This window comes from Xiphophorus hellerii, chromosome 7 (genome assembly GCF_003331165.1).
Source record: "Xiphophorus hellerii strain 12219 chromosome 7, Xiphophorus_hellerii-4.1, whole genome shotgun sequence".
NCBI lineage: Eukaryota > Metazoa > Chordata > Actinopteri > Cyprinodontiformes > Poeciliidae > Xiphophorus > Xiphophorus hellerii.
In genome coordinates, this window is record NC_045678.1 from 2470147 (window position 1) to 2482867 (window position 12721).

The 12721-nt window shown below is 41.0% G+C and overlaps 1 protein-coding gene across 3 annotated transcripts in view; it reads left to right on the plus strand.

Annotated features, from left to right (window-relative positions):
• dgkg (diacylglycerol kinase, gamma) overlaps positions 1-10624 on the plus strand; it is a 109672-nt gene extending 99048 nt beyond the window's left edge. For all 3 annotated transcript variants that reach the window (XM_032566648.1, XM_032566649.1, XM_032566650.1), the window contains 3 exons: positions 3957-4077; positions 5715-5775; positions 6740-10624. In XM_032566648.1, coding sequence (XP_032422539.1) covers positions 3957-4077; positions 5715-5775; positions 6740-6838 — 281 coding nt within the window. In that variant the 3' untranslated portion in view covers positions 6839-10624. The remainder of the gene's footprint in view (positions 1-3956; positions 4078-5714; positions 5776-6739) is intronic.
• Positions 10625-12721: the final 2097 nt, after the last annotated feature.

Below are 12721 nucleotides of genomic sequence, written 5' to 3' on the forward strand. Positions count from 1 at the left end.
AATTCTAACCGTTTGAGATCCCTACTGTCCATTTTAAAACACACAAATCAAAATTAAAACTTTGAAAGAAGTGCACCAGTGTTTCAGTTTTTATGCATAATCTCACAGACCACGAGTAAAACTCTTATCTGAAATATTAAAGAATTAAATGCTGCTGCAAAAATGATCACTTAAACTCATTTTGGTTCAGTTTGGTGTATTTTCATTCATTGAGTACAATCTAGGTATTCTGAGACAATTCATGCCCCAGTGTGGCCACCGTCTCATTGATGCAGACAATGTGCTAATGAAGTTAAATAAAGTTTTTGCAGTAATTTATGTTTCATAACCTTTCAACAGTGAATCAGTTTAAATATCTGATGGTTGTCTGAGAAGCCATAAGTGTTTTCCCTCGTTTACATTCACGTCCCAGTGAAATTCTTTTCATAGCATGACTCAGACTGGTCCTGAGTCCGAGGGGGCGGAGCCTTTTTAAGAAACAATTTCCTTTCCAGAGAAAAGCTTACAACTGCTTCCTGTTTGTGGACTGAAGCAAAGCCAGCAGGCCGAGCGAGCTCTGGCATGGTTGGAAAATGATTACCATTGTTCACACTGTAACAGAGACACACAGAGCCAGCGGTTTCAGTCCCAACAGGCTGCAGGGCTAGCTGCAGCTTGTCAGGGTGGCATGCAGTACTGAGACCCTCGGGGGGCTGAGACTCCTGGATGATGATTCCACGCTCCTCATTCCACCTCTGCCTTGAAACAAAGAGCCTTTATTCAGAAAACAACCTCAGATCAAAAAACGAATCAGTGATTCTTCTGTTAGCTGTGAGTAATACTTGGAGAAGACTCGTTCTAAAGCCAGGATGGGACCTCTAGTCATGAACTGATAAAGAAAAATGCTGCTTGTAAAGAAGTCATGTTAACATGATTAGGTCTGAAAATCAGTCATAGAGTATGTACCCAGAGATACTCAATAAGGGATCAATGGCATCACACATTGGAAATGTTATGGTACTTCCAGCAGTCAGTATTCAGATGATTTTTTTGAAGGAACGTAATGTGGTGTGCTCTGAACGAGAGGTCAACGTGATCACAGAGTCTTCCCAGCACCAAGTTCTGGTTTATACTATCGGTACCCTTAGCAAACCTTCTTCTACTTTTATCATGGCAGCATTGATGTAGATTTTAGGGCAAACTGTGTTGCTTTCAAGACCAAGAAATCCAATTATCTGTTTATCTTCCACTTTATCCAGTTAGCATGGACTGCATGATCTGGATGGATTATCCAAACTTTTAACAGGTTTCTTCCTATTCAGCTCCATCTATTTTACCTTAAACTGTGATCAGCTTTTCTTTATAGCTCTGCACTTACAGTATGTTACCACTGGTCTCTTGGCTGATTTCCCGAATAATCCTCTATTTGCTTCTGTTTATTTAGGAGGACAGTAATGACTCGGTAGGTTTGCAGTTGCTCCATCCTCTCTCTTCAGACGATTTGTCGAACAGACAACTATGTCATGCTCAGAGCTTGGGATGCTGTTTTAGAACTAAACTCTGTTTTTTAAAGGGGCAATGCTACGTAAAATCAACTTTTCTTTAGCTTTAAACCATGTTAATGTTATTCCCTCATCAAAAGCATATCCAGAGTTTTGCTTTGATACTTTCATGCATGTTTCAGAAATCCTTTAATCTCCCCTGGCAACCATTCAGCTGTGCAAAATGCCTGGTAGAAACCAATCGACACCTTCGAGGAAAAAACTCCTCTCGGCTCTGTAGTTTCCAAGCTTGAGTCTCTGCCTCCCACTCAGCTCCTTCAGACTAGCCAGCAGCAATTAGTAAACACCTGGTGGAACTGCACATCTGCTGAGCTCATTATAGGAGCTATTTCTCAATATACGCTGGTAAAAACGTTAAATTCTGTGATGACTTCCTGAAGGCGGAGCTTCAGATAGAATAGGAGTTTTTAAAGAGATAGAGGCCCAATTTCAAGGTAGTAAATTACAAAGTCAAATTTATTATAAGTCATATTTGATGTACATCTAGAATTTTTATAACTGAAGATACATAGTTACTTGATTGTGCTACAAACTGATTCTATGTGGCTGGAAAACACACTTTACTGCCTCTTCAACTTTCATAGAACAGCTGAATTATTGACTTCTATTGATTAGTTGATTTCCATTTAATTTTATTAAGAGGTATCAGAATAAAGGTGCTTCAGCACTAATGTAGACAACTTCCTTTTGCTTGTAAAGAAAACTTCTGTTAATGTTCCTTGTTCTTCGTCTTACATTACGGCCATGTATTTGTCTTAGACAGAGTATTCTCTTTGTGAAGTGCATCTGGGTTCAGAGTCTGGCCTTAAGTTTGGTGCCAAACCACATCGTTCATTCATCAGAACAAACTAAGTGATGGCAGGAAGAAGAAAATGGAGAAGTAGAGGAAACCAAGTCATCTTGGTTTCTGTTGCCATGTGATCCGTTTGCCACAACACTTAGTGTGGCCGAGTTGCCGCCAACACTTTCTGCTGTCACACCCCACAAATTATCACGCCGGCCGAGAGGACAAAACAGTTCTCTAATTTTCAGCTTGAAATTCATCCCGCAAAGAATCTGAAGGAGTTTCTGGGTCCGCTCAAAATGGAGACGTTCAGAGATCACTTATGAGTTAAGATGAACTGCAGTAGCGCATAATCCTCGTGTCTGTAAGCACGCTGAACAGAAACACAAAGCGGGATTGTTTTACACACATTAAAGTTTCAGTGCCAGACTGCTGTCCCTCCTTTCAGCAGGAGAAAGTCAGATCCAGCCTGTCGTGGCATGTCAGGCGTTCTGCACACACACGGAGACAGGGGAAGGACGTTCAGGTGGAGGCAGCGTTATTCTCCCGTGCCTGAAGGCTTTACAGGTGAAGTGTTGCTGAACGCGTGGACTGTTCTGAGGGGATTGTGAACACAACAGATTTACTGTGTACTGTCATCAGAACACATCAAAGTCTGTACTACAAAACGGGATTAGTGGCCTAGAAAGTAACTTAAGAATTAGCTTTTCAGAATTATGAAGGTGTTTTAGTTATCGGCCAGGCTGGGATCAGGACGATCAGATACACAATGATGAAAATCTGTCTTTGCCACTGCTGTCAGATTGATCATCTCTAACCCCACTGTTCTGCACTGAAAGATTGTTGTTGCTGATCAGGTTGTTGTATGTTTTTTCATGTGTGTAATCGCTGACTGTGCAGCAAATAGTCTTCAGGGCAATGAAGTTTAACTGAATTAAACTGAAACGAGAATAAAACATGTTAAACTGACATTGGATTGATGAGGGACTTGTGATGCTGAGGGTTTTATGTCTGATCAGCAGAGGAGCTGATCAATCAGAGTCCTGGCATCTGAAGAAACACTCCTGAAAAAAACAATTATGCCAATCACTATTTCTATCATGGGAGAAGAGGTGTGTGTGGTGGAAGTGTGTGTAAATAATTTGGTGTTCAACACCAAACATGCATGGAGATCCAATTTTAATATCTGTATTGTTCCCGATATTGAAGAATAAATTCTAGATGATGATATGCTCGATCCATAAGGTCAGATCTATTCAGTTTAGTTCTACGCTTTGTGCACTGAGCAATGTCATGCTTTATTATTTATTTCACATTATATTTAGAATTCCTAAATTTACTTTCTGAACTATTTGAAAGGTTTGCTGCAGTTTATTTTTACATGTTTGACCAACTTGACTTGTTTTTGTCAGTTTTACTTCCTTGTTCTTCTACTCCTAATTGCACTGACTGAACAAATGAACTTTGACAAGAAGAAACATAGAGTATTAAGATTATCACATTGATGCTCTGACATGTTGTTATCAGTGTTTTACGTCAGTATTGTCTTAACTGGACCTCACTCGAATCTCTCTTTTCTTTGGTAAACCCTGTGAATTTCTCTCTCTCTGTGTTTCTCTGCTGCCTTCCAGACTTCAGTGATCAGCTCTTGGAGGTGGTGGGCCTGGAGGGGGCAATAGAAATGGGGCAGATCTACACTGGGCTGAAGAGCGCGGGACGCAGACTGGCTCAGTGCACCAGCGTCACCATCAGGTCAGCTGCCGCCGCCATCCTGCCCCCGAACTGAAGCTGTGCTCCTTCCACCGCTCAGCTTCAGCCCTTCTCTGGCACCAGCCATTCTTTGTGTTCCAGTTCAACCACACAGAATATAAAATACATACCTCCCCTGTACATGCAGAGTAAAAAATGCATTCCTTTTGAGGGATTATGTGCGTTCATGTCTAAACAATAACATCCTTCTAGCTGATGAATTATATATCATAGCTGTTTTCTTTACAAATCAAGCAGTGGGGACTTTGGACTGACAGGCTGAGGAAGAGTCTGTGTTCAGTTTCAAGTTCTGACGTCTGAAAATAGAATGGAAAACCACTGGTTACCCATTAGCTATAGTACCAATGGCAACCAGTGGAGTGCATGGTAATCACTGGCTATCAATGAACTGTATTGAAGTAGTCATGGATAATTAATGAGTAGAGGAGGGACGTGTGTTTCTAACAGACTCTCACTGCATTGTTTCCATCAGCAGAGGTTATTATTCCTGCAGGGAGTTCTGGGTAAAAGGATTTGTTGTTATTTGTAAGGGTTCTGGTGAACGAGGAGTCAAATATGGTCTGTATTGAACTTGTTTCTAGTAAAGTCAAAATAAAAAGTTACTTTAAGTTAAAAATGTGTAACTTTTAAAGTAATTCAAAATAGTAGGTTTTCATCACTAAACCAAAATAATACACTTGTTAAGAGAGCAGTCCTTCAGACTAGCCAGCAGGAACAGCTTCTCTCAATTAGCAGTCTGTCATGAATGCTAAGTGTAGTTAGCATAGCCACTGATGACGACGGATGATTGGAGGGTTTGTCTCTGATTGGTTACTTTTGATCGTGCATTTCTTCAGATGTAATAGTTGCACTTAGAGGAGGCAGAGGAGCTTGATCTTTTCAAAGATTATTTGTCTCATATTATACTGTCACGACATGCTGACAGTTTTAACAAATATGTAAAAACCATATTTTTTTATAAAAGTTACTGTACGTACTGCAGCTTTAAGATGGCGTTTCATGCAGAGACAGCAGGGTAATGGTCAGTTTTTCCTCTGTCTTTAACAACAAACTAACATAAAACAAAACTTTAACAAACATTTAAAAGTTGACTGAAAGTATTCCTCATTGTTTTATAATATTCATATCTAAAGTTTCTGATAAGGAGTTCAGAGTGGAGGAAGCAACACCGACCTACTTCAGATGCGTGTCCACTGTGTGTCAGAGGACAGGACATTGGTTAAGACAGCGGTCTGTGTTATGGTGCATCTGAGGGACCTGGACTCTTGTTCAGTTTCCTAGACCAGAATTAAAAGCGTATTCATCCCAGCCGTTCTCCCACAGCGTGTTTCTTCAGTCACAGAGGCATGCACAAAAGTCTTAAACCAACTTTGGCTGCTCGCGCGTGTATGTGTGTACAGTGGGTTTCAGGAGTGTAAAGAGTGGGGGCCTGTCTGGGATCTGCTCTCATGGGAACAAAGAGAGCAGTGTCTGACCCCGACACTGGGACAGAGTTAACAGTCATCCCTCTTGCCTCAGAGATGTGTGATATCTGACCTTCATGACCATCGCCCACCTTTACCAACCTCTGCTCCCCACACTAACTCCTCACCTGTCATCCCTCTGTTGTCTGTTTCCAGGACTTCTCGGCGGCTGCCCATGCAGATCGATGGTGAGCCTTGGATGCAGCCTCCCTGCACGGTGAGAGGACCCATTTGTTTCCTCCAAAACCCTTTCATTCACAAATTCCATCCACCCTGACCACTGCTGGTAGCACCATATCATTATTTACCAGTATTTAGTCAAATGGTTCAAAGGGTTTCTCACTATCTGTTTTACCACATCAAAAATATCAAAGAGAATACAGAGAGGCATCAAAACGCATCCATATGAAGCTAACATGTTAGGAGTACATTATCAAAGCCAAACACATTCTTAGCTGGATTCCGGTAAAGACTTTGACTAAACATGTTCTTGTAGGTCTGATTCTCTGTTCAGTGTCATTGTCCTGCTTGAACAATGGTCTGAAACTGAGTGCTGTCCACCCCATCAGGCTGTCCACCAGCATTTCTCTTACTTTAAAGCTTGACAAGTTCCCATGTCACTGCATAACAGACTCTCACTGCATTGTCTTTCAGATATTTAGAGGACAACAATCTGAATTTCCTTCTGCTTCACAGTTGTGCGCTACCTTGTGCCAGTCTCTCACATAAAACCTCAAATAAAATACATTGAAATTTTGGGGTTGTATTGGCCAAAAGGCATAAGGTTAAAGGAGTATGAATAAAGGATGGGGCTGTGGCAATCAGACCTTTCAGCGTTAACATAGCAAGCTAATATAGCAAGCTAACAGAGCCTGTTAACATGGTAAGCTAAGCTTGGTGGTGTTCTACTTTTGTCACGTCTGACTCCTTCATACTGCCCATGAAAGGCTTTGACCTCCAACAATGTCATTCCTTCAAATCTCACAGCAGATTATTCATCTCACAAGGGGAGATGAATAACAATTAAAGTCAGTTAATTGTCACTGTGCAGCAAAGCCTCTCTTGTCAGTTTTTTTTTTCTGTAAAATTCTAATAAAAAATGACTGTCAGACTAGTAAGCTTGTCAAGCATAGTCCAAGCAATGTTTTTGATTCTGTCATTTTTCTTCTTTACTCCCTCAGGTCATCATTACACACAAAAACCAGGTCCCCATGTTGCTGTGCCCTTCCCAGAAGACCTCCTTCTTCTCCTTCAAGAAACGCAACTACAGCCGCGAGTAGGACTCAAACACCCCAACTCAGAAACACACACACATTTAAACGTTACAACTTCCTGCTGCCAAACCACAGCCGTGTTGCTGCCAGGTTGGATTATAGACGTGAGAAATTCATTTTTGTTCCTGAAGTTGCGCGGCCTTTAGACATTTTATTCTCGGAACCTACAGAGGTGACAACGGACGGAACCAACCATCATCCTGGAGTCCGAAAACATCCTTTCCCTCAGCCACTTGAAAACCCGAGTCACACACCAATACGACCCGGCCAGATGAGTTCTGCTGCTCGGTCCAGACGGTCACAGGGGCAGGTCATCCATTAGAGACCGAAACACTACGACTGGGAGAGAGGAAGGGGGGGGCAGCCAGGTGAACACAGTGAGATCCTGGTCCTGGTTGAAGTACCCCTATGAATAATGAAACAACGGCTGCTTGTAAGAGCACTCGTCCCCGGGTCTCCCCACAGACTCTCATCACGCCACAGCAAAGGAAAAGCCTCATTCATTATTAACTGACTGCGCTTGCAGATTGATGGCGTCATGGTGTAACAGTGGCCCGAAAAGGACAGAAGCATGCAGGGACTTAGTATCTGTAGTATCACTGTCCTACAAAAAGAAACCCCTTAGAGCACTTTCTCCGGCTGTGCAGACGATCCGGCAGAGGCTCCCGGCACGGAAAACTTCCACTACTGCTACGATATCAGTCTGGACTAAAAGTAGATCATAGAGATAATGTGGTTCAGTCTTGCTTTCTGTTAGAAAAGTGATGCATGTGCTGTAACACTAAATTCCTGATTTCAGTAGAATCAGGTCCTGTGCACAGTACAACACACACTTCCAGTGACGTCAAAAGCCCTGAGGGCCACTTCTGACTTTTATTAATCTAGTTCAACATCAACAGGTCAAGCAAACCTGTGTGTCTATTGCAGGGAGGGTCTCTGTCACTAGCTGCGTTCCATTACAAATGTGAGCAAAACTTTTGTCACTATTCTGTTAATGTTGGGGGGGGGGGGGGGGGGGGGGGAATCATTTTGCAATTGAGTTGTTTCCATTAAATAAGAAACGCAATTAAGATCACAAGTGAATAAGTTTATTCACGCGATAAGTTGTTCAAAAACACGCCACGCCATCATCCTCCAACTACTTCCTGCCATCTTCTTCTTTGTGGTTTTCACTTACAGCAACATCCTGTTGCTTGCTGTTTTGCAAAATATACTAATTTTCAGACAGCCAAAGAAAAAAAACACCTCATTCATCCTAATGGCAAAATTATTTATCAAAAAGTTGACAAGGTTCAAAGTTGGCGTGTTTCCATTAAGCAAGTTTATTTTTGAAATGCCAAATTATGTGGTCAATGGAAATGCAGCTATTGAGACTTGACCCTTAGTAGTTGAGTCAACTTCGAGGGAGAGCTGCCAAACCTTCATCGAGGTCTATCAGGAGTTAATGCCATGAAAAAGAAAATTGCTTGAAATGAAAAACGTAGTAATATTAAAGCTTGGTTTGGTGTTTATAGCAAATGTATACTGTCCCGACAAAATATATTAGAAGAGTATGTGCAGATAGAATATGTATATTTCTGGAAACTAGGTCTTGCCCACATATACTGTAAATGTACACATGAATGTCTTTTAATATATTGTTGAAATGTGGCAAATTTTGGCTCAGATCACCGTTCCACTGATGCAGTCGCTCTCCAAAAGCACTTTTCCAGTCCGTCTAATCACATCAAATGATATCATCATGGTGCAAAGAAAGTTCACTCCAACTAACTCTAAAGTTTACCATACCCCAAAACACATTCTTTGCTAGGTTCTAAAATGATTCAAATCTAACCTCAAGTCTGAGAAAACATACACCAGGCTCCACACTGTTGCTATTTATTAAATAAAGATGAAGCTAAAATGGTAAGGATGTGCATAAAAAAAAACAACTAAAAACTTAGCAGTAACTCAGGAGGCGAAGTAGCAGCAAGGCAGCTGCCAAGCTCTCCAGAGGTGGAGGTCTTGGCACATTTACACCAGATGGTCAGAGAAACAGCTAAATAAAAGCAAAGGACCTCCATGATAGATCATACTGTCATCAGTTTGCATGGTGAATGTTAAAGTTCATGACAGGACAGATATACAGAGATTCAACGAGTATGGGTTTCACTGAAGGGATGCAGAGAGAAAGATTCACACCTGAGTGAACCACAAAACTGACCATGAACTCCACAGCCAGTGGCCAGGTCTTCTGTCTGACAGCAGAAGTTTGAAACTGCTTCATCAACCAAACAATGACTCCAAAACAGCAGCAAATCCACAAAATAATGCCTGCATCGAGTCAAAGTTGCAATGGTCTAGTTGAAGTCCAGACCTCATTGAAATTCTGGGAGATTTCAAGTCATTCAGGAAATTCAAGGTATTTAATCCTGAAGTTTCCTTTTTTTCAATTTTAGCTTCATATTGCTAAAATTGTTAAATCTTTTATTTAACAATAAATAAACAATATTTTATTTAGCAATAAAATATTGTTTATTTATTGTTAAATAAACAATAATGTGGAAGCTGTGATTATATTTAATATTTCGAGGTTCAATTGAAACCATTGTGGAATCAACATGGACAAACAGCACTGGTTCCCACAGGTGTGAACATTTTCCCTTTGAGTTCTTTTAAAAAACTAAAATAACCTATTTTTGCTAAATAGCTTATCTAGCTACTTTAAATAGCTAAAATAAGCTAAATGCTTTCTAGCCTTTAGCCTTCCACTGTTTGACTTTCTTCACTGCAAACTCACGTGACATATTTGCCACTACTTAGGAAACTACTCCTGATAAAATTGTGAACAGAACATCACTTAAAAAATATGAATGAACCCTTTAATCTCCCATGACATTCACATGATGTGAATTGGATGATGTGGAAAAGTGTGCTGCTGCAGGGCAGAAGGAGTCCGAGATGTTCTGACGGCCCAAACTGAGCTCCACTGTAGGGTTGGGCATTCGATGCCTTCACACCCTGACTCCCTTTAACAGCCACTGAGTCCGTGTTCAGGCCAGGCGCCATAGGAACCAGTCGCGGGCGTCACTTCAGCTTCATTTTGGAATCTGGGATGATGTTCATCAGTCAGTTACATCCATCTTGGCGGCCAGTTTGATGCTGAAATGTTCCAATATAACAACAGCATGTACAGAAAAGGAGCCTGGGTGCCAGCTGGACTCAGTGGTTACAGAGTGCATGTTTACAGTAACTGTACATTTACTGACAGAATTGTTTTAGATGCCTATATTACAGAGTGTACATATTTGTTTGTAATATTTTATCAGAAGTTAATTAAATCACCGCATGCCTGCTGAGACAAAGAGTGAACAAATCAGAGTGCATAGATCCAACTAATCAAACATATCTCCATTTCTGCCCTAGGTTTATTTGTTGTACTTTCCTTTTTTGTTCTAGCGTGGAGGATCAGTCCGAACAGAAAAAGGAGGGTGTCCGCAAAATGTCTGCAGGTCAGATCAATGGCCAGGCAACATAGGCGTCCGCTCGAAGGCTGTCTGGATGACTTTCCCATGCATGTCACGACTCATATCTGTTTCTGTCCTTTGTAGCAATCAATTGCCTTAACAAATAAACTGACCCACTCTGTGCTAATGGTCTTTGACAGTCATGTTGATCTGAACAAATGGGGAGCAGGCGCTTTTATCAGTACCTGCATGGTTCGTTGTGTGGCATGCTAGCCCTTGTTTAGCAGACGAGGCTGTTCACCAGTGTGATGTAATCTGCTCTGATTAAACCGACAAAAGAATCAAACCTGTTTGCTTTATCTGAGCCTCAGTCTTCCAGAGGTGGGTTATCGCTAAAGATAAACCAGCAGCTTCAATAGAGACGGAGCTCTACTCTGTCTAAAGCGCTTCATGTTGACATTAGTCACAATCACAGGTTTCTGTACATTCGTCATGCAGGTCACATTCATTCTAGGTTCTTGGTGATTCGTTTCTCCAGGGCAGATTGAATACGCAGCGTACATTTACCATCAGGTTTTCTCTGATCCACAAAGAGTCAGAATTGCTCTACCTGCAGGTTCAAAACAATTCATACAATAACTCCTTGACCACACTTTGTCACCTTTCTGGTGTAATTTTGGTTTGATATGTAAGCTTTCCTCTTGACAGAACCAGTTCATGGACCGCTCACATGGACAATGTGTGGTACTTCATCCCACAGAGTGGATAGAATAATTGTAGAGGACTTCTTCCAAATTATTTATCTTTGCTATAAATAAGCAACTAGATGGTTGAAACATGGGGACAGTTGTTTATGGCACACATCATTTCTGGTAGGCTTCATAGTGTAGCTTCTTTCACAGTCAAGTTGGTGCATTACACACGACACAGCCAAACATTACTGGCTGGGAAAAATCTGATCCAGTTGTTTGAAACGTCACCAGAGTCTATGTCGCAAGCAAAGCAGTTTTTACCAGGCTAGGCCAATGCTTAGCCTGGTAAAAACCGGCAAAAATCACTTTCCCATAATAGGAAACAAAATCCAGTCAATTGTGCCGAAAACACGGCTCAAATATCAAGCCAGAATTAGGACAACATGGGTATGATGTATTCTTTTTTCTTTTTTTTGACAAAATACAATTAGAAGCAGAAAGGTAACATTCTTTGTCATGTTCTTCATGTAAGTGGTCTTATACAGACGTCATGGAGCCATTACTCACCCTGTAAAGGTAATTACAGCCTAGTGTCACATCAATTTTTTTTCTCATTTTACAGCAGAAGTGCAAAAATTCATTACCACCAGTGACCACCAATGGTGACATTTTTTGGTTTCATTATCTCAAAGATGTCGACTGGATGAGAGGAGGACCGACTGCAAGGTAGAATTTCAATCGGGCCAATCAGCGATCAATGGCGATTTTCTGCACTGCCTGTGGTTGTAGTTTGGAAACCACAGGCAGCACAGCAGTTAAGAAATTTAAGATAAAAAGTTTTTTTGGTTTTTTGGAAGACGGGGTTAATTTTTGTCAGCTAACATAACTTGACTGTTTGAAAAAAACAGGAGCTTCATTTTTGCTCTGAAGGCTAAATAGTTAGCTTGTAACAGTTTGCTTGGTCTCGTTGCACAAGTTGTGTTTCCATTGGCCATAAGATTGCACAAATTGGAATTATCAAAATAAATTTGCATCATGGAAAAGCTTGCTTTTTTTGATTAAATGTTTTTGGTGTAGGATCAGGTAGTATTTCAGCTGTACAAAACTTAGTATATCTTGCAAAATTGCAATAAAAATACTTTTTACGCATCATATGAGTCACATGACCAACAACCTGATGTTGTTAGTGTCAGAAAAGACAAAGACGACAGGAGGTAGCAGTGGATGATGGTGTGGCATGTGTTTTTACTGGGAGTACCAGGGTTTCGACCTCTCCCCTGAAGTCCCGAAAGAGGGTCAAAAGACCTGAGTCCAAACTGACGATTCTGATGGCTCAAATTAGCATCCCTTTTTCAATTGTAAACGTGGCCATTGACCGTCAGGCCAGAAAGGAGGAGTGGAAAATCATGCAAAACTGGTTATAGCTAAAATAACCAAATATAGCTAAAATCCTTCAGGTCAGTCGACCTGTCTCTGGGCTCCAAAGGTAGAAATGTTAACATAGGACCCTTCTCTGGTACTCACAGTGTTAATTACTTACCGCGTGAACACACATGATTTTAATATGTTTCTTATTTAATGGAAACAACGCAATTGCGAAATTATGTTTTTTTGACATTAGGGGAGTATTGTTAAAGTTTTGTGCACATTTGTAACAGCAACACAAAAACTGTTCCCAAATTTATAAGCCTTTCCAAATTGCGAAGAGAACAGCTGAAGTGAGTTTCATTCAGTTTTTTTTATTCTCCAAC